The sequence below is a fragment of the Sinohyriopsis cumingii genome, unplaced genomic scaffold, assembly GCF_028554795.1.
Source record: "Sinohyriopsis cumingii isolate HCF-2022 unplaced genomic scaffold, ASM2855479v2 utg002140l, whole genome shotgun sequence".
NCBI lineage: Eukaryota > Metazoa > Mollusca > Bivalvia > Unionida > Unionidae > Sinohyriopsis > Sinohyriopsis cumingii.
Genome location: NW_028316139.1, coordinates 283,311 through 304,189, shown reverse-complemented (window position 1 = coordinate 304,189; position 20,879 = coordinate 283,311). Strand labels below are relative to the sequence as shown.

General features: G+C 37.9%; 1 protein-coding gene across 1 annotated transcript in view; it reads left to right on the top strand.

Annotated features, from left to right (window-relative positions):
* The window catches only part of LOC149770997 (baculoviral IAP repeat-containing protein 7-A-like), a 41,142-nt gene extending 20,263 nt beyond the window's left edge, over positions 1-20,879 (top strand). The window contains exons 3-4 of the mRNA XM_089948912.1: positions 13,761-13,880; positions 15,572-20,879. Coding sequence (XP_089805038.1) covers positions 13,761-13,880; positions 15,572-15,813 — 362 coding nt within the window. The 3' untranslated portion in view covers positions 15,814-20,879. The remainder of the gene's footprint in view (positions 1-13,760; positions 13,881-15,571) is intronic.

The window sequence follows — 20,879 nt, the reverse complement described above, 5'->3', positions numbered from 1 at the left end:
GTAGAAAAATCCGGCTCTGGCTAATTCTTCGGGGGTCGGTCCTCCCAGATACTTTGGCCATTTTCCTTTGAACGATTGAAGACGATTTTCAAAGTCGCAGTATTCCGACAAACGCACAGGAAACGAATATTCGTTTTTCACAGGTTCGTTTCGATGAGGGTTGAGTGAAATGGGCAGGAGTTTGCTCAGGGCTGGATGACATCCGTAGGGAGGTAAACGTGAAGGTCGACATTCCCCTTTAAAACGAAACCCAGTAAAATGTCCAAGAGGACGAGCAGCATCGCTTTCGCATCCCACAGGTTTGACACGCACAGCATCACTTTCCATGACAGGGGTAGGGGCACTAAAGTTCCCATGATGCTTTACGGCATCGCTCAGGTCACAAGGTACAGCATCGGTCCCATCGCAAGGCTCACAATCGCACTCGTCTGCAAACTCCGTTACGCAATTACAATGGTAACCACATGGACAATCGCAGTTTCCTTCCGGACATTTTCCGTCGCAATGTCTGGGTCTTATCCATCCAGTAGAGAAAGATACAGCTTTTTTACAATCCCCAAACTGGAACGATGTCTCTTTCAAAGTATTCATCTTGTTAGCTCGGTCTTGGTAGTCACAATGAACTATCGATCTTGACCATAGCCCCCTTTTTATACTAGTCGCAATGCAGTCTCCAGTTTGTACATCTTTCCTTTTTTACGTTTTTTATGTCTTGTTTCGGAAGGTACCGTCTCTAAGGTACCGTCAACATTGTACCGTAGTGTAATGGGTGGAAAGGCCATAGAAAGGTAAGGGCAGTGCGGAGACCATCGAGTATGTTCCAGAATAGCTGAATCTTTATAGATACATAGATCCATTCGTAACTTCAGTCCGCAAGCGAAACACTGTACCTCGTATCCCAATCCTGACTCAGGTCCCAAGTAGACAAATCCTGTTCTAGCTAAAACATGCGAAGAAGGTAATCCTTCCCTATCCGTAGGCCATTTCTGAAACGTGTCCAATCGACGGGCACAATCACAATAGTCAGGTAAGAAGACTTGAAAATGGTAGGGTTTGAACTTGGAGTTCTCATCGGTTTTCTCACTCGATTCTTGCTGTGGCGAAGTCATCTTTCTGGTGGGTGGCTATCCTCTTACAACCAATGTTTTATACCAACGTGTCCATACGGTAAGGTGAAATGATTGGGAAGTCGAACTCGCTTCTGGTACACGATTTGATAAACTTTTTCCAAAGGTCGACTGACGATGTGGTGAGTGGGTAAACGTACAATCTTGTTCGGTTGGTGAGTGGTCACTTTAAAGTTTCCATCCTCTCCCGATTGCAAGGCTTCTTTCAATACCCCAAAGTTGACCACACGACTGGTACGATAATTCAGAGTCAGTCCTTTCACTTTGCACGTCGTGTGCACTTCTCCTTGTTTGTCCCGGTATTCGTAGCCGTAATTTTTGGGACCGCCACTGACGAAACTTAGAATCTTGTCGTCGGGATGCTCGTCTGTCCAGGCTCCTAAACGGTCTCCTTCGATGTTAGGGTGATGTTGAATCGGGTGATGGATGTAAATGCAACTGTCCGTGTCAAAGTACAGGACGCGTTCTTCTAACAGTTCTAAAGCTTCGTACAATTTTAAGCGAGCATGGGCTGTCACGTAAGCCGCAATGATGACATTTCCAAAAGGATCGTCTTGTACAAAGTCCAGATCTTCTTCGTAATTGACCAAGATCAAATTCTCTCGAACGACGTCCACGTGTTTCATGTATTTGGTTTTGTCGTGAATCATCTGGAAGTAGCGGGAAGGTTCTGTCAAATATTCCGTCTTGGGTAAACACGGTCGTTGTGCCATTTTACCCCACAAGCAATTTAACATCACTTTGGCAAACGATCGCCTGCCTTCGTTTTTCTCGATGTGGTCTAAAGTGATGCCTTCTTGTTCGTAATATTTCTCTTTGAATTGTTTTTGGTCTTCGGGAGTGTGACACCAGGAAGGATAGCCGCTGGCTTCTTGCTTCAGTTTCAAAAAGGCATCCACGTAGTCGGCGAAAATGCCTTTCTGACTGGGATCACCCTTGCGGTACTGTTGTGTCTTGGGAAAGTGGCAAATCTCGTATACTTCAAACAGTTCGTATCCCATGTCCAGAGCTTTGAACAATTCTACGCTGACCCAGGTTCCCGTCAAGGCCCGTTCTTCCTGGCTGTGATGACAAGGCTGGTCTTGGTTGCACGTTTCGGCACAAGTACGGCACAAGGGAAACATCAGTTTGCCTTGACAATGGTGAGGTAAGACGGGATGGTAGAGGTTCGTGGGAGGCAAAACTTTGCACTTGATCAAGCCTTCGTATTGTCGAATGTTTTTCAGGTCGATGTGTTCCGTCAGCAATTGCGGGTGCCCTACAGGAAAGCGACAATATTTACACACGTAGGGATACAGCGAACACACATCCAAGTATTTGATTTCTTCTCCTTTCTTTTCGTCGGCTTGGTACAGCAAACAGGTGGCATTGGTCCTTCCTCCGTACAAACTATCCCTCGGGTTCAGCGGGTCCATGAACTGGTAACTTTCCACGAGGTGTTTAAACTCGGGATCGGTTTTCATACGGTGATCGTACTCGTGTTCCCACATTTCCACCACTTGGTATCCTTGCTGTTCTAACTTTAGGCGTCGCTGACAAGTGTCCTGGTACAAGTCTTCCATGGTTCGTTGCAAAAACTGATTTTTAGTGCCACGGTCAGGGTAACAGACGGGACATCCGTGAAATAAGCAACCGTTAAACTCGTACACGATCTTGGGGTTTTCTAAGTCCCAGCCATCAACCGAATACGTTCCAATGGTCTTTTCGCCTCCTCCGTTGCGGGCATGCTGAATCCATTTGTCTTCCTTGTCGCACAAGTAATGTAACCAACGTAGGGCTTTGACCGAGTATTGACGCTTGACATAGTGGGTCGTTTGAGGACTGATGACAGCCACGGTGTTTTCAGGCATGAATCGTTGGCGGTACACTAAGGAACACGCTTTGGCAATGGTGCAAGCTTCTTTCAAAGGATCGACCCCTCCGTGTTCCATGAACAGTTCTCGAAATTTTCCACAGCAACGCCGTAAAATGTCCACGTCGGAACGACAATACTTTAGCATTTCTTCCTGAAAGTCGAAAGGGTCCGAGGCGTGAATCTGGTACCAAGCGTAGAAAGCTTCTCGTTGTTCGGTACGCATGTTGTCGGGGTCGTAATAGTGAACCTCAGGCAAATGGGGTAGAACAGCATGTTGATTGGCTTCCGTATTGAAAAAGTGTGGAAAGTACCCTTTAGCCATTTCTGTCATTGCAAACGTTTTAGGCATTCGACTCAAAGGCATGGCCAAATAGCTCATCGAATCTTTAAACTGTACTTGTCCCACTTGTATGAAAATGATTTTGGCTCCGTTCAAAGTCACTTTAGGACGCTCGGTGCCTTGTTCCGTATAGTACCTCAAAAGAAACTGTCCATCGTATCCGGAGAAATTGTGAGCCATCACCGTGGCATGACGATGACAATCTCCGTAACGTTCGATGTCCTCTTGGCTCCACGTCTTGTCGACGGGGTCTAAGACCCATTGGGCAAAATCGGCTAACGTGTTTGGTCCCCGAAAGATTTTTTCACGCCCTCCGGGTATCTTGCTGCAGTGAGGGCAATGACTGAAGATAGGTTCTTGAATGCACTTCTCGCACGCTCGATGAGCCACGCAGAAATTAGGAATGTGAATGCCGGTCTCTTGCATGCATTCGAAATCGAAAAAGATGAAATTGCCTTTCTTCTTGTGACCGTCCTCTTTCTCTGGTGGGGGTTGGTATTTTTGCACGTAGCATTGGTGTTCCAAGTCCACGATGTGGTGACAAATGTGACATTTTTTCTTTCCTCGACATACGTGTGCCTTGGCAGCATTGGTACATATGACTTGTTCACACGTAGGGCACAATCTCAGGAGTTGACAAGCACATTTCTTCTGTGAACCTTGCGTTTTCAGATGTTGTTGGTAACAGGTAGGGCTGACAAACGTGCGCAGACAAGTGGAACAAGGCACTGGTTCTTCGCTCAGACAGGGTGAAGAGGCCAAACATCCTGAGCATTTCAATCCACAATGCTTGTGTTGCTCTCGATTATTATAACCATGATCACATTTCTCACAGTAATAACCGTATCCCAGAAATCCGGTGATACTGGTAATCGTATCGAAATGGTCATCGTGATGATAAACATGAATGTATTTTCCGTCCTTAAAATCTTGGCCTCGAAACAATAGAGGTCCGCGCATTTCTTGAGGGTGCACTTTCAAGGTGTATCGTGGAGCTAGGACATCTTGCAATTTTTGCATCTCAGGAATGCCGCAGGGTGTGTCTTTGGGCAATCCGGCTTGTTGTAACAAGAGTTCTGCTTCGTTTCGTTGTTTGGCTCGGTCGGAACGTTGAATAGTGTCCCAGGTTCTTTTCCATTCTACCGTGTCGTTCTTGTTGGCATAGGTTCGTCCCACCACGATGGCACGGGCTAAACACATCTGGTCTTGAGGGTTGTTAATTCGGACGAGACTTGTTTTGGTGTTGCGAAGGTCGTCTACCAATAACATCTTTTTGCGTCCAGTCCCTTGAGGAGGAGAGACGTGGGTCATGTCCAGTGTGGCTTTTCCATCGGTGATGTCAAACTGGTCATTAGATTGTTGCACGTGTTGAATCTTGTCCATGACTTTGGAAGCAGTCAATTCTGCAGGGGTGCTAAACTCGATCCAAACAGGGGATTTCAAACCGTCGTGTTGTATGGAAAGTCTCAAGCGATCGTCTTCTTTGGGTTGACATTGCTGCTTGAGTGCAGTGAGCAAAGAATCCCACACCTCGGTGATGAACACTTCTGCTTTCTCTAACGGCACTTCAGCCTTGAAATCTTTAAACTTCACCGTGTATTTGTAAGCCGTGGTTCTAAATTTTCTAGAGGAGCGCTTTTCCGTCTCTCGAATGGAATAGTACTTTTCAGGGTTGACAAAGGGTGGTGAACTTGGTTTAGAGGGTTCGGATTCTGGTTCACTCATGTCCTCTTCAAAATCACTGGCATGAATTTGTGCCAAGATTTCAGCCCTGGTACGAGGCGATAGATCACGTTTCTGCCTCTTACTTTCTTCTTCTTTCTTCTCGAATGAATGGGATCGTTTCATCTTGAAAGCAAAAAGTCAAATGACTCAAGTTCAAACACCATAAACTACTTTATAGTCATAGCAGACCAGCGTATATAAAAGGGTGTGTGTCTTGTCCTTTCACTATTCATTTCACTCTCAAGCCGAACACAACGATGGAAGAGACTGACCAGATGGAACGTTTCGTCAGAGCTTTGCGAGGGGTCATTAGAAAATTCTCTTCAGACCAGCCTACGGACTACTCTCCTTCCTTTAGAGATAAAAGTCAAGATACTTGCTATATCTGTCAGAAGAAAGGGCATTGGTCTTCAGAGTGTCCAGACCGTCAAAAAAGAAAAAAAACAGGGGATAAAAAAGACAAAAGTCAAGATACCTGTTATTATTGTAAAGAAAAAGGACATTGGTCTCCAGATTGCCCAAAAAAGAAACAAGAGGAGTCAGAAGAAAAGAGGAATTCTTCAGAAGAAGAGAGGGATTCTTCAGAGGAAGAGAGGGATTCTTCTGAGGAAGAAAGAAGACAGGTGAAGAAAAAGAAACAAGAGAAGAAAAGAAGAAGGGAAGAAAGCGAGGAGGAAGAAGAAGAGGAAAAGAGTGTGACGGTGAAGAAATTCAAAAAACAGAGAGACTAAACAAGGAGACAGAAGAAATCAATGAACTTTTTATTAAAGTGTTGTGTTGTGAATTGGATTGTAAAAAATGGAGAAAAGAATAAATGAATGATATAAGGTAAGAGTCTTTGAGTTCTGATTTTAAAATAAGAAGCTACACTCACGCACTCATACACAGACACGTACTATAAGGGTAAAATGGGTGGGGTTTTTTGAGTTATTGGCAAATTGAAATTGTATTTCTTTTCGAGAAATGTGGGTGGCCCTGAAAAGGGCCTTTTTTCTTTATGGTGCAGGGGTGAGTTTAACCAATCAATTTTAACTGCCTTATGCCTTTGCCACGGCCAAGGCCTACTTCTGAACTGCGTAATGCTGATGATGATTGGGTTGAAATCACTAAGGGTGGTACGGTAGGCTTAGTCACAGGGTTGACGTGTTTAGCTCGGGAAGGTCGTATTCTCTTCGGTCGTGATAATGAAGTCTGATACATTTGTTTCAGACTTCTTAACTCCGCTAAAATGTCCAACAGTACCGTGACCGTTTGATTTTCACCCTCTTGTTTCTTTGCTGCTACTACTTCTTCTTGCTGTTGCTGCTGTTGTTTTTTTCTTACCTCTTCTTCTTGCTGCTGTTGCTGTAGGAGAAAAACTTGTTCGGCTTCCTTTTGTCGTTGTATAAATTTCTCCAATTCTTCTTTCTGTCTCTGTCTAAAATTCTCCACTTGCGGTAATGAAGAAGGTAACGAAGGTTCCGGAACAAATTCTTGCGAGGAGAGAAAATCCACAAAATCCCAATTCACCTCTTCTGAAAGTAAGTCCGAGTTCCCTTGGGCGGTCTCCCCTGCTGGTGCACCCCAATGGATCGTTTTCTGAGTTTCCGTCATGTTGAATCACTGTCGCATAGATTGACTGCACACAAGCGCTAGCGAATCTATATTGACTACGTGACGTCACAGACTGCTCTCATCGGATTGGATGCGGGCTGACTGAATTCTGTAACGCGTGTTCGGATTGGTGAATGAACTCAATCCGTTTCAATCCTTTCTGTCCCTATAAATAAGCGCCGTTCACTGCATTGATTCACCTATTCTCGGAGCCTCAACATGTGGACCGACGTTGAATCTTCAACCCTTGTGTCAACAATGATGTTCAGGACGGACATGCTCATGTATGTCCGATCCAAGTGGACCGTTGTCCACAGGACCAACAGCAGCCTGTGGATAAGAAGAGTCTATATAGAGAGACAAGGTTGCCTCAAGAGGACTCTGATGTATGGCCCTGCTGTAAGACGAAGTTTGAGGACAAGAAGATGTCGCAAATGCCCTTTATGTTAAGGGCATATTAACATAAACCAAAGGCCCTTTTCAGGGCCAGCCATATTTCTCGAAAAGAGATAGTCTTTGAATTGCCTACCCCTTTTTTTAAAAATTTAAAAAAAAAAAATCCCATGTTAAATTCCCCTTGTCCGTAGATTGTCCCACGATTTATTCCCATGTTAAATTCCCCTTGTCCGTAGATTGTCCCACGATTTTTCGCCATGTTAAATTTCCATTGTCCGTAGATTGTCCCAAGGTGTTCTGTAATGCTAATTCCCATTGTCCGTAGGGTATCCCTATTCACTACTCACGTGAGCAACATGGCCTGCACATTTGAATGTGATTTCATCAAGATGGTGCGATACTAGGAATGCTTGCTTGGGCAAAGACCTCAGCATCCGGGATCCTGTCTTGCCATTTGATGTTTATGAGTCTTCTGAGGTAGGTGGTGTGGACGTGGTTCAACATTGTCCAGGTTTTGCAGGCGTAAAATAACACAGTGAGTACTATCGCTCTGCACACCTTCAACTTTGTCTGAAGACTAATGCCTTTTTTATTCCAGACCTTGGCGTGTAGTCTGCCAAATGCTGCACTGACCTTTGCAATCCTGGCATTAACTTCATCATCTATTACGACATTCTGGGACAGAGTGCTGCCAAGATATGTGAACCTGTTCACTGCGCTCAGTTTGTAGCCATTGACTGTGAGTTTTGGCTCAGCATACAGTTTTCCTCAGGCTGGGTGATACATTATTTCAGTCTTCTTTGTGTTGATCGTAAGGCAGAAATTTGTGCAAGCATCATAGAACTTGTCGACGCTTCTTTGCATGTCAGCTTTAGAGCCAGCGTTGAGAGCGCAGTCATCAGCAAACAGAAAGTCTCTGATGATGTCTGTTGTGACCTTAGTTTTTGCTTGGATCCTACGGAGGTAGAACAGTTTGCCATCAATTCGGTATCTGATGCTGATTCCCACGTCACCATCTCTGAAGGCATCAGTGAGTATGGCTAAGAACATGAAACTGAAAAGTGTCGGCGCCAGCACACAGCTCTGCTTCACTCTGTTTGAGACAGGAAAAGGATCTGATGTCTCACCATTGTTCTGGACTCTAGCTTCCATACCATTGTGGAATTACTGCACCATGGTGATACATTTCCTTGGGCATCCGTACTTGGCCATGATCTTCCACAGGCCCTATATGCTAACAGTGTCGAAGGCCTTGGTCAGGTCGACATAGGTAGAGAAAAGGTCAGTATTCTGCTCTTGGCTTTACTCTTGCAACTGCCTAGCAGAGAACACCATGTCGATGGTTCCACTCTCCTTTCGAAATCCACAATAGCTTTCTGGTAGGAGTCCATGGTCAAGATGTGATGTGACACGGTTGAGGAGAATCCTGGCGAGTATCTTGCCTGCGATGGAGATCAAAGAGATACCTCGGTAGTTGTCACAAGACTGAAGGTTTCCTTTACTCTTATACAGGTGTATCATAGTAGCATCCTTGAATTCATGTGGGATCGTCTCTTTTTCCACATGAGATGAAACAATTGATGGAGCTTGTCAGTCAGAGCTGTACCGCATTCCTTGTATATCTCTGTTGGGATTGAGTCTGAGACAGGAGCCTTGTTACTAGAGAGCAGATGTATTGCTTTCTGGGTCTCTGTTATGTAGATTTGATTTAATTTATATTTGATTTAATTTAATTGCTTGTAAGTTTTAAAATCAAATTATTATTTTTATTTCATTATATGTCAAAATAATGTAACTTTGTTTACTAGGAATTTGATATTTTCCAGAAATTATTTTGACCTTTGAGTTTGATCGTAAACACCGAACATTGTATCTTATGTTGACCTAGTTCCCGACCTTAATTCAGAAAATTACTGAGACAAGTAAACAACTTTTTAAAATCTTATTCTTAGAATAAAATGGTTGGCTTTTGTCAAGGTCATACCGGGACTACGTGTTTTTAGACATAAATACTTCTCGAGGATTCTGGAAAGTTGACCCTCATCCGGGAATCTGATTTGCATTTCAAATTACTGTATAGTCTTTGTTTACAGAGATATTTCTCAGTCTGGGCTTTTTCTCTACACTGGAAAGTGTCTGTTGTGTCCGTTGGAGTTATAATTTTTATTCAGATTATTTGGATTCTAAAAGATTAATTCTTTTTCCTGGAAATATTTGAGTGCTCACACAGAATTATTGGACAAATATATTTATTTAAATTTTATTCTGAAATTCTCACACCGGAATATTATTGACTGTGGAATAAAAAAGAACTGTAGACGATATAACACCAGTGTGACTTCATATACCTCATCGCCTTCCATTTTGGATTCTTCGTCGGGACTCGAACTTGAATTCATTAGAAGATTTCATCATTAGGACTTCTAAAAATTTTATTCGTGGATTATTCTTGGATTATTTTTGGATTAGATTCTTAAACCCGTAAGTTCTTATTTTTTTTCATTTTTATGGTTTTTTTTGCAGGGAAATAAATTATTTGTTAGATTTTTCAAAGCTTTTTGTTTTCACTCTTTCTTTTTTTACTGTTTATTCGAGCCTAAACACGTAAAATAAGAGTCTCTAACATGGTTGGTGTGTCACACATGCATGCATGCATGCATGCATACATGCATGCATGCATACATACATACATACATACATACAAAAAAAATTCCAATTGGGTCCAGAGGGATTTTTATCAAGATTTGAGGCAGGGTATATATTCCAAATTAAAATTATATATTTGAATATTCGAAGAGATTACAATCAAGTTTCACAAATTTACAAGCTGATTTTAGAATCGAAAAGTATCACATAAAACAATTCAATCTAAGAAAATATCATTGAATCTTGTTTCTTGATTTGCTTTGTTTTAAAACGTATGACTTAATTGCTCTTATGAATTTGTCTGTATCTAAAACTATTTTGATACAACTGGATAATATGTTCAGGTGATTTATCGTATCATAGAAGAAAGTCAATGAGACTGTGCTACTAACACATAATTAAATATACAGTTCATAGTGGCTAATATGGTGATATTCACTAACTTTTGCAAAACTTTGTCTCATGTTAGATGTACTTTTCTAGTCAAAAGTTTTATAATTATGTTTTAGTCTTAACTCTTTTATTCTATCCTTCACACTTTTCATTCCCACACATTCAAGACCGTAATATATAATGTTTGAACTGGGTTCAAGGCTACTCATAAATCGCTTGATCTGGGTTCAAGGTTACTCAAAAATCGCTTGATCTGGCTTCAAGGCTACTCATAAATCATAGTTTTGTTTTATTTTTTGATATTTAGAAGTTGGTTTTTGCGATTTTTGCCAATTCCAACATACCATGAAGAACAGGAGTATTCGAAAGTATCCGAACAGAGAATAACGTTTTCCTAGTTTTCACTGTTTAACATTGACTTTGTCTAAAAGAAAACTTTAATCTAACATTTATGTCTATAGTTATACTATTGACTTTGCATTGACCCAAAAGCATGTTGTCTTATTAGAGACCTTCAATGGAGAGTAGTCCTTGACTAATGAGTCACCCTTTATAAATGAAATTATTATTATTATTATTATTATTATTATTATTACCTATATGAACGACTACGTATATTATTACACTTTTTTATACTGACTATGTGGCCATTACAAGTTATTTAATTCCTGACTTTTTCATTTTTCGTTTCAAGCTAAATAGGATACGTTCTGTATTTTCCATATTATAATGATAGTTTCTTGTCAGTGGACCAAAGATTTACGATAGCATTGTCATATGCATGTAATAAACCTTACGATAGCATTGTCATATGCATGTAATAAACCTTACGATAGCATTGTCATATGAATGTAATAAACCTTACGATCATGTTTATCATAGTTACCATATGATTCGCATGGCCGAGTGGTCTAACGCGCTCTCCGTTACGGATCACTGCCATCTCACCTCTGTCTGCGTGGGTTCGAGTCTCGGATTCAGCCAATGTGGGTATGTGAGAAAGCTTGCCAGTAGCTTCTCGTGGGTCGGTGGTTCTTTCTGGGGTTTTCCCGGGTTCTTCCTCCACCATTAATACTGGTCACCATGTATAGCCTATCGTGTGCTGAAAAATGGCGTTAAACCCTACAACAACAACATAAAAATGAATATGTCCTACGATATCATGAGGTACATACACCACATAATAGTGTTATGGTTGATGTATTTTTCACACTGACAATGTGTTGTCTGTTTCTCTGATACGAATCAGACTGTTCAACAGATGTTACTCCAAATCCTACCAGTATATTACCCAGTATATTACACAGTATATTACCCAGTATATTACCCAGCATATTACACAATATATTACCCAGCATATTACCCAGTATATTACCCAGCATATTATACAATATATTACACAGCATATTACCCAGTATATTACACAGTATATTACCCAGTATATTACCCAGCATATTACACAATATTTAAAGATCTCATGTCATCAAAAGCTTTTTGTCAAGGAGGATTATTCCAGCCTAGAAACCTTTGGACACCTGGGTCTTAATATGTATCAAACTAATTAGCAGAGTACCATCCCCAACTGTAGTTCGTAGAGTAAATTAGTCTTGATTAAAATGTTTTCAAGTTGAACATAAACTGCTCTTTCTAGAGTCTTGTACACAATACTGAGCAATGGTTTGCATCAGCCCTATTATCGTTTTTATCAAGAGATCTTACTCTAGCTAATTAAAGTTCATCAGGCACAATGCCACTCGATCCAGGCAAATTAACATTATAAGTAATTGGAAAACTAAAAATACTGTCACCATCTTTTATTAGATCCAATTATAAATCTGTGTGATGGAAATTCTGCTGAGCGTTAAAGAAGCCATGTCTTCTGCAAACTAAAAAAGGGACAATCTTAGTATACCAATGTTTATCATTCTGCAAACTAAAAAAGGGACAATCTTAGTATACCAATGTTTATCATTCTGCAAACTAAAAAAGGGACAATCTTAGTATACCAATGTTTATCATTCTGCAAACTAAAAAAAGGGACAATCTTAGTATACCAATGTTTATCATTCTGCAAACTAAAAAAGGGACAATCTTAGTATACCAATGTTTATCATTCTGCAAACTAAAAAAGGGACAATCTTAATATATCAATGTTTATCATTCTGCAAACTAAAAAAGGGACAATCTTAGTATACAAATGTTTATCATTCTGCAAACTAAAAAAGGGACAATCTTAATATATCAATGTTTATCATTCTGCAAACTAAAAAAGGGACAATCTTAGTATACCAATGTTTATCATTCTGCAAACTAAAAAAGGGACAATCTTAGTATACCAATGTTTATCATTCTGCAAACTAAAAAAGGGACAATCTTAGTATACCAATGTTTATCATTCTGCAAACTAAAAAAAGGGACAATCTTAGTATACCAATGTTTATCATTCTGCAAACTAAAAAAGGGACAATCTTAGTATACCAATGTTTATCATTCTGCAAACTAAAAAAGGGACAATCTTAGTATACCAATGTTTATCATTCTGCAAACTAAAAAAGGGACAATCTTAGTATACCAATGTTTATCATTCTGCAAACTAAAAAAAGGGACAATCTTAGTATACCAATGTTTATCATTCTGCAAACTAAAAAAGGGACAATCTTAGTATACCAATGTTTATCATTCTGCAAACTAAAAAAGGGACAATCTTAGTATACCAATGTTTATCATTCTGCAAACTAAAAAAGGGACAATCTTAGTATACCAATGTTTATCATTCTGCAAACTAAAAAAGGGACAATCTTAGTATACAAATGTTTATCATTCTGCAAACTAAAAAAGGGACAATCTTAGTATACCAATGTTTATCATTCTGCAAACTAAAAAAAGGGACAATCTTAGTATACCAATGTTTATCATTCTGCAAACTAAAAAAGGGACAATCTTAGTATACCAATGTTTATCATTCTGCAAACTAAAAAAGGGACAATCTTAGTATACAAATGTTTATCATTCTGCAAACTAAAAAAGGGACAATCTTAGTATACCAATGTTTATCATTCTGCAAACTAAAAAAGGGACAATCTTAGTATACCAATGTTTATCATTCTGCAAACTAAAAAAGGGACAATCTTAATATATCAATGTTTATCATTCTGCAAACTAAAAAAGGGACAATCTTAGTATACCAATGTTTATCATTCTGCAAACTAAAAAAGGGACAATCTTAGTATACCAATGTTTATCATTCTGCAAACTAAAAAAGGGACAATCTTAGTATACAAATGTTTATCATTCTGCAAACTAAAAAAGGGACAATCTTAGTATACCAATGTTTATCATTCTCTCAAAGCTCTGATTTACATAGGTTTTGTGGTGTTATGCAAAATTTGCAAACAGTATACATGTATATGTGTACTATATGTGGAATGAAAAATTGCTTTGGTGTTCTATACTTCAGATTTCTAAGGATTACATACCTTATGACTTGTTAACAAAATCCATTGCTTAATTTAGGATTCAATTTGCATTGAACAAGGTCAATTGAAGACACCTAAGATGGTGATCCACACCAACATGTTTCTTTTAATGTTAGCTAGACAAGGTCTCTTTGTGAAACTGGTACTGTAATACAATTATACCTATTTTTTCAAACTTAGTGCACTATTGTTCAGTATCTTTTTGCTAGAAAATGAAGAGCTGACGGGACAAAATATAATGGAGGCTGTTTTTGAACTTGAAGAAGAGAATCAGGTACAACCTCAAGGACCTGTGCAGTTTGCTGAAGGATATGAAAACAGTGGGAAAGGTAATTTGTTATTTCAAAGGTTGTCATTTTCTCATTTCAATACATTTCCAGTCACATTAATGATTGGTAGTTCTGCTATCTGTCAAATCTACCAATCACAGAAAGATGAAAATGTGTGTCTTCCTTTCAATATGCTTTAATAAGGAAGAGGATAAATTATTGTTAAACCTTCATCTCACCTCCACTTTCCACCGTTATGTGGCTGCAGCTATATACTTGATTTGAGTTTTTACTGTATATAATGAATACCATACGTTTTATAAATAATAAAGTTATATCTTGGCCATTATTGACCAGCCATGGACAAAGTCCATATATTATTGAGTGTGAAGGAATTTATTACTAGTTGTAATCATTTGTTTTGTGTTTTTTTTCTCTTCAATTTGTTGATATTTGTGTGAATTTCTCATATTTGTGGATTTTAGGGACTTCATTTTTATTTTTGGATCCAAAAAGATATCATGTGCCCATTGCTTGCTTGTTTTCTCATACACCATTGGTATTTCGTTGTTTATAAGGCACCAAGCATTGATTAACTGCATAGCTAAACACCAGTTTGGTTTTTTTTTTCAAAAAGAAAAATTTTCATTCTTGTCCACCAGAAATTTTATAGACCATGTCAGTAAAATGTGTCAAATGCAAGAGAAAGAGATTTTAGGGCACACAGAACATACCTTGATATAGCACATCCAGAGAAAATGTCATCCTTGGCAAGCATAGTGGGGGACACTGTGATGATTCTTGTCTACCCCCACCCCAAACAATTAAAAGTGATGCATTCAGTGCCCACAGCAACCATTACATTAGGTCAATTACAGATTGAAGTACAGGAAGTTGTTGATTTGTAACTCACACAGTCTTTATAGGCATTATGCGAGGCACAACTATGGTGACTATTCCAAAAGTAGAGAGTTACTGGCCTCAGGTACACTGTCTCCCCACCGCTGTACCTCAGATTCACCAATGATGGCTTGGATCTTACAGTCACCTTGCCTGTTTGAACTTAGGGACTATAAGGCTGGATAGATGGGATACTTTTGGGACATCGATGATCCTTTGCCATCAGTCATGTTTGTGTAATGCTCTTATGACTGTCAAACAGCCAGTTAGGCTGGTCAGCCAGCCGTACTCCATAAGTGATGAGAAATCCAGCACTTTAGTGAGCCATGCTTTGGTGTGGGATCTGGTTAACCATTCTGCCTTGTCAGTACAATGTTTTCCATGGGATGTCAACTATAGTGTTAGCTTAACATGTTTGAATGTGGTACATGTGACTGTATTTGAGAGAGTAGCCATTTGCGGTACAAATGAAATCTGATATTTTTTTAAAGCTGTATCAAAGATATTTCGAAATTATTGAAACCAGACAATATTTAGGTCAAGAGTTTGATAGGTAATTGACTAGTCTTCATCAATTATCACGGAATATAAATAGCATCCTTATTTGGAGAAAATGTATCATCCGTGTGATGGAAATTGCTTAAACTGAATTCAGCATTATGAGTTTTGTAAATTTTCCATTAAAACAATTGACTACCACATCTTATAGAGTTATTTCAAGTAATTGCTCAGTACTAGACTCAATTCATGGTCCTCTGTGTGTGGCAGCAGGGAAAAATGGTCATGTTTGTTGTGCTTCGTTTGGATAATCATGGAGGCCCTTCTGTCTATCAGTTCTTTTCTTTTTCCAGGGTCAGAAGCAGCAGAAAATGAAACATCTCAGGAACTGGAAAATGATCCAGGAAAGATAAAGAGAAAATACAGAGAATTACCTGAAGCCACGCTGTGCAAAATCTGTTTAGAAAACACCATTAGTATGGCTTTTCTGCCATGTGGTCATTATGTGACATGTCCAGACTGTGCCCCAGCCATGAGGAATTGCCCAATCTGCAGAGCATTGATTGCAGGAACAGTGAAGACATCTCGTGACTAATTTGTATTGGATCTGAGTTTTGGCATCGGCTTCATTGCTGAAAGCCTAAGTTCTACACCCCAATTCTAGCCATGCATTCACTCTCATTACACACTCGTCTATAACTTTTAATGTGCAGCAACATTTTTATTAAAAGGTTCAGATTTTGTATTTAAAAAAATCCCTACTTTGTTTCAAAATTGCACTTGAACTACTTAACCGTATCTTGAAAACTTTACACCTACTGAAGAGTTACAAATTTCACAAAAAACTCAAAAAAATTAATGTTTGGATATTAAAGGAAACTTACTATTAGTGATTCATTTCAAGAATTCTTAATACTATTCTTCCTAGATTTATTTGCCTAACTGAGCTTACTGTAAAATCCCCCACTGTGAGGTCAGGTGAGCTAAGGATAAAAGGATAAATATACATTTAACAAGTATCACATTTACAAACATTACCAGCTAATATAAAAGTGCTTTTCATTGCTAAATGCAATACAACAAGAAATAATTAAATCTACTGAGGTAGTTGAAAACAACATTTATATAAGGGTACCTTTTTATTTGATGTAAAGATATAAATACCATGCTAAATAACTCATTTGAGCTACCAGAATCAAAATTTTGTATTGTTCATATCTCAGTCTTTACTATTCATACATTTCTTTACAGTGTACATTCTAACTAGTAATTTCATCTATCCTTTATCCTGTATGTTTTTTCTGCTCATCTTTTCCGTTTGATAGATGTAGTGCATTATGTTGCCTACAGTTCTCTTTGAATGCAAATAATCAAAATGTTACTAGGGAAAGCGACAATTGTTAACATTGTTTAACATTTTAATTAATGCTTCTGTATAAAATGAAACGAGGGAAAGATGTAATTGATATTCATGTATTTATTTGAGGTCGGTGTCTTCTGTGTGTGTGAGTGTGTGTGTGTGTGTGTGAGTGTGAGTGTGTGTGTGTGTGTGTGAGTGTGAGTGTGAGTGTGTGAGTGTGTGTGTGTGTGTGTAGTGAGGGAATGCATACATTTTTTTGTAATGTTGTGGGGTTTCAAAATGAAAAAAGAACAAAAATTATGTATGTCTAATTTGGATATTTTTTTATATTATTAAAGAGATATACACTGCATATTCAGATATTTCTCATCATATATAGAAAAGTAAGAAGTTGTTCTACGTGTAAAACGATAGAATGTAAAAGAACATAGCTGTCTATACAATACAACAAATTCAAGATCAATGTAGAAAACCTCTCTTTAGTTCATTTCATATATTTTTGAACAACATCAAGTTAAATATTTTTGAAACTTAGGTCTTGAAAATGGTGCAGAAGCATGAACAGTCAGTATGTACTTTGTGTGAAATAAACCTTACATATGTACCTATGACAAATACCCCTAGAATATAAAACCCACGATTCCTCTATATATCGGTGATTCGATACTTTTGCAGTACCCGATAACAATTATATGCAAGAGGTGGAGAATCGATGCAAAACAATGCTTGTGGAGGTTATTTTAATCTTCAGCAGCTGTGAATAATTATTAGTTGTTTGCCTTACTAATCTTTAATTTAAAAATCCATCTGAGACAGCGGTTGCAGGCACATCACTCATATATATATATAGAGCTATGGCAACGAAAGCTCCTAAGAATGGTGTTGATCAGGAAAGTATTCCTTTTGCTGATACATGTTTGGTCAGGCTTTTGATGAGGTCACTTTCACTCCTTGTTTGGATCAATCAAAAGGTATTGATCACAGTGATCCTATTTTAACTATTCATTCTTTTAATTCTAATCAGGGTGACAAACGACAATAGTTTATCGTCGAACAGGAAAAAATATCCTGAGATCTCCTGTTTGTTTCAAAGGGCCAATAGTGAAACTGAAACAACTGAAGCACGTGTCTGTTATTTCATTGAAAATAGGATTCGTATGAGAAAATGGAGACCTCCCGAGGTACCTGCTGGTGACGAGTGGTCAGTAAACTCTCTAATTGTAGTTCAAAAATCATACAGAGAGGAAATTCTTAGTCTGGCCCATGAAATTCCTTTGGCTGGTCATTTAGGGATTAATAAGACTTATCACAAGATACTGAATCACATACTTTTGCCACAAACCAAAAGTGATGTTGGTAAATAATGTAGATCTTGTCATACTTGTCAAATGGTAGGAATAATCAGTCAGAAGATATTTAAGGCTCATCTGCAACATATTCCTGCATTTGACGAACCATTTAGCAGAATTATGGTAGATTGTGTTGGTCCCTTACCTAAGACCAAGTCAAGTAACCAATACTTGTTGGCTATAATGTGTGCGTCAACAAGGTTCCCGTAGACAATTCTTTTGAGAAATATTAAATCTAAAACAATAGTAAAAGCTTTGATAAAGTTTTTTTTTACTCAATTTAGCCTTCCCAAATCTGTCCAATCGGATCAAGGATCAAATTTTAGGTCTGGAATTTTCCAGCCAATTATGCTTGAATTTGATATTCAGCAATTCAAGTCAAAAGTGAAATTATGGTTTGACAGAACTACAATTGAGAGAACTTTTGAGTCTGTTAATAGAGTTTTGGCTCCCTTGCTCATTCTTCAAAGTTTACTTTAGCTTAGATATTACGGCCCTTACAAAGTTAAGAAGAAACCGAATGAGTTAAATTATAATAATAGTACTCCTTGGATCTAAATAATTGAAGGAGTACCAGTATATTTAGAGATAAACATGCAATTTACTTTTACCTGTCCCATTCAGTGAAGATTTAAGTGAAGGAATATCATCGGACACTACTGATTTTGAAATGACAAATCTTCGGAATTCAGAAATTATGAATGATTTGGACCAGAAACTTTCACATTTGCAACAACAAGAATGGAATGAACTTAAACAGTTATTATTTGTATATGAGCACTTATTTCCAGATGCTCCTACAACAACAAACAAAATTTTCCATAACGTTGAAATTGTAAATTTCACACCTGTGAAACAATGTCCATACACGATAAACCCTCTCAAACAGGAATACTTGAAAAAACCAGTATTTCCTGGAAAACGATTTCATAGATCCCAGTAATAGTAACTGGAATTCACTATGTATACTTGTTCCAAAACCAGATAAAATTTTCCATTTGTGCACTGATTATAAGAAGGTGAACAGTGTGACTAAAACAGATTCATTTCCATTACCAAGAATCGATGACCGCATTGATAAAATCGAAAATAACAAGTCAACAAATTCGACTTTCTGAAAGGATTTCAGCTAATTCTACTGACGGAAAGAGCAAAGGAAATTTCGGCATTCGTGACTCCAGATGGACTTTATCAATATAAAGTGATGCAGTTAGGGATATAGGGTTCGCAAAGTACTTTTCAACGTCTAATGAATATAATTACCTATGGTCAAGATAAGTGTGATGCTTACATCGATGATTTTATCATCTATAACGACACCTGAAAAGAAAATTTAGCGATCATTCGGAAATTCTTTGACAGACTCACTGATGCAAGTTTGAAAAATAATTTATCCAAAATTGAGTTCTGTCGTGATAGTGTAACATTTCTAGGACATATCGTGTGACATGGACAACTTAAGCCTATAGATGATAAAGTCAAGGCTATCGCTGAATTCCCTGTGCCTGTCAGTAAAAAGCAAATGATGCGATTTTAGGTATGGCTGGATAATCGGAAATTTTGTTCCAATTTTTCCATAATTGCTGAACCTATGAGAAATTTATTCAGCACGAAAAACAAGTTTCTTTGGACTAAAACATGTGAGGAGGCTTTTGATAAGTCTATAGCCATACTTAAAAGCGCACCAGTTGTTACAGTTCCAAATTCCAGCCAATCATTTAACTTGTCTGTTGATGCAAGTGATACTGGGGTTGGAGCAATATTGATTCAAGAAGACGAAAATAGTGTTGATCATCCAGTGTGCTACTTTTCTAAGAAATTAAATAAGCATCAAATAAATTATTCAACAATCGAGAAGGAATGTTTGGCTTTGATATTGACATTACAACATTTTGAAGTTTATATTATTTCAGCTCCTTCTTCGATTATTATGTTTAATGATCCCGTGCATATAAATGTATTATTTTATGTATACTTTGTATAATGCATAAGAGTTGTTATGTTTTTTTTTTCAAAGAAACCTCAATATATAATTATTCTATGATAAAAAGAAAGCTTTATTATATAATGTTTCTTTTTCTTTATGGGGAAAGTGTTATGTATATTTGATTTTATTTATATTTGATTTAATTTTTTCCTTGTCAGTTTTAATTTTTTATTCCATTACTTGATATTGTAATGTAACTTTATTTACTGGAATAGATTTTAGTTTTGACTGTTTTTATTTTATTTTTGACGTAAACAACTTTATAGAAAAATCGTATCTAAAGCTGACCTAATTCCTGACCTTGATTCAGAAATCAGTGACAGCAAACAACATTTTTTAATTATTATTTTCTTCTTTCCCATAGTAAGATTCATAAAGTAAAATCGAGGCCATACTTGGAGTACGTGACAAATAACATGTAGCTATTGTTGCAAACTTGGGGTTTTCCAGAGGATTGACCCACATCCGGGCATCTGTTTTGCGTTATATATAGATTTACTATTGATGTTTTGAGAAAAATAGTTATTCTTGCCATAACACTTGAGAAGTCAAAGTGTTTTATGTTGTGACCAGTTTTGGGCTAATTTTTTTTATTTACTTTATTTTATTTGGATTTCAATTTTGTTTTCCCTGGAAATACTTGTGCACCAAATGAATTCTTGGACAAAGACATTTATAGAAATTTACGCAGAATTTTATTTTAAAAAAACTGGAACACTATTTTCTGTGATTCAACAAAGAACTGCTGCCACGTCAGTACGACGCTGACCACAGCATACGTCATAACCTTCTTTTTTGGATTTAATCGGGATTCGAACTCACTTTCATTAGGACTTTTTTTTTACTAGGACTTCTATTTTTTAGTTTTTGGATTTTGTTTGGATTTGATTCATAAAACCGTAAGTTCTTTTTCTCAATTTTGCCTTGTTTTTCTAGGGAAATAAATTATTTGTTAAATTTTACAA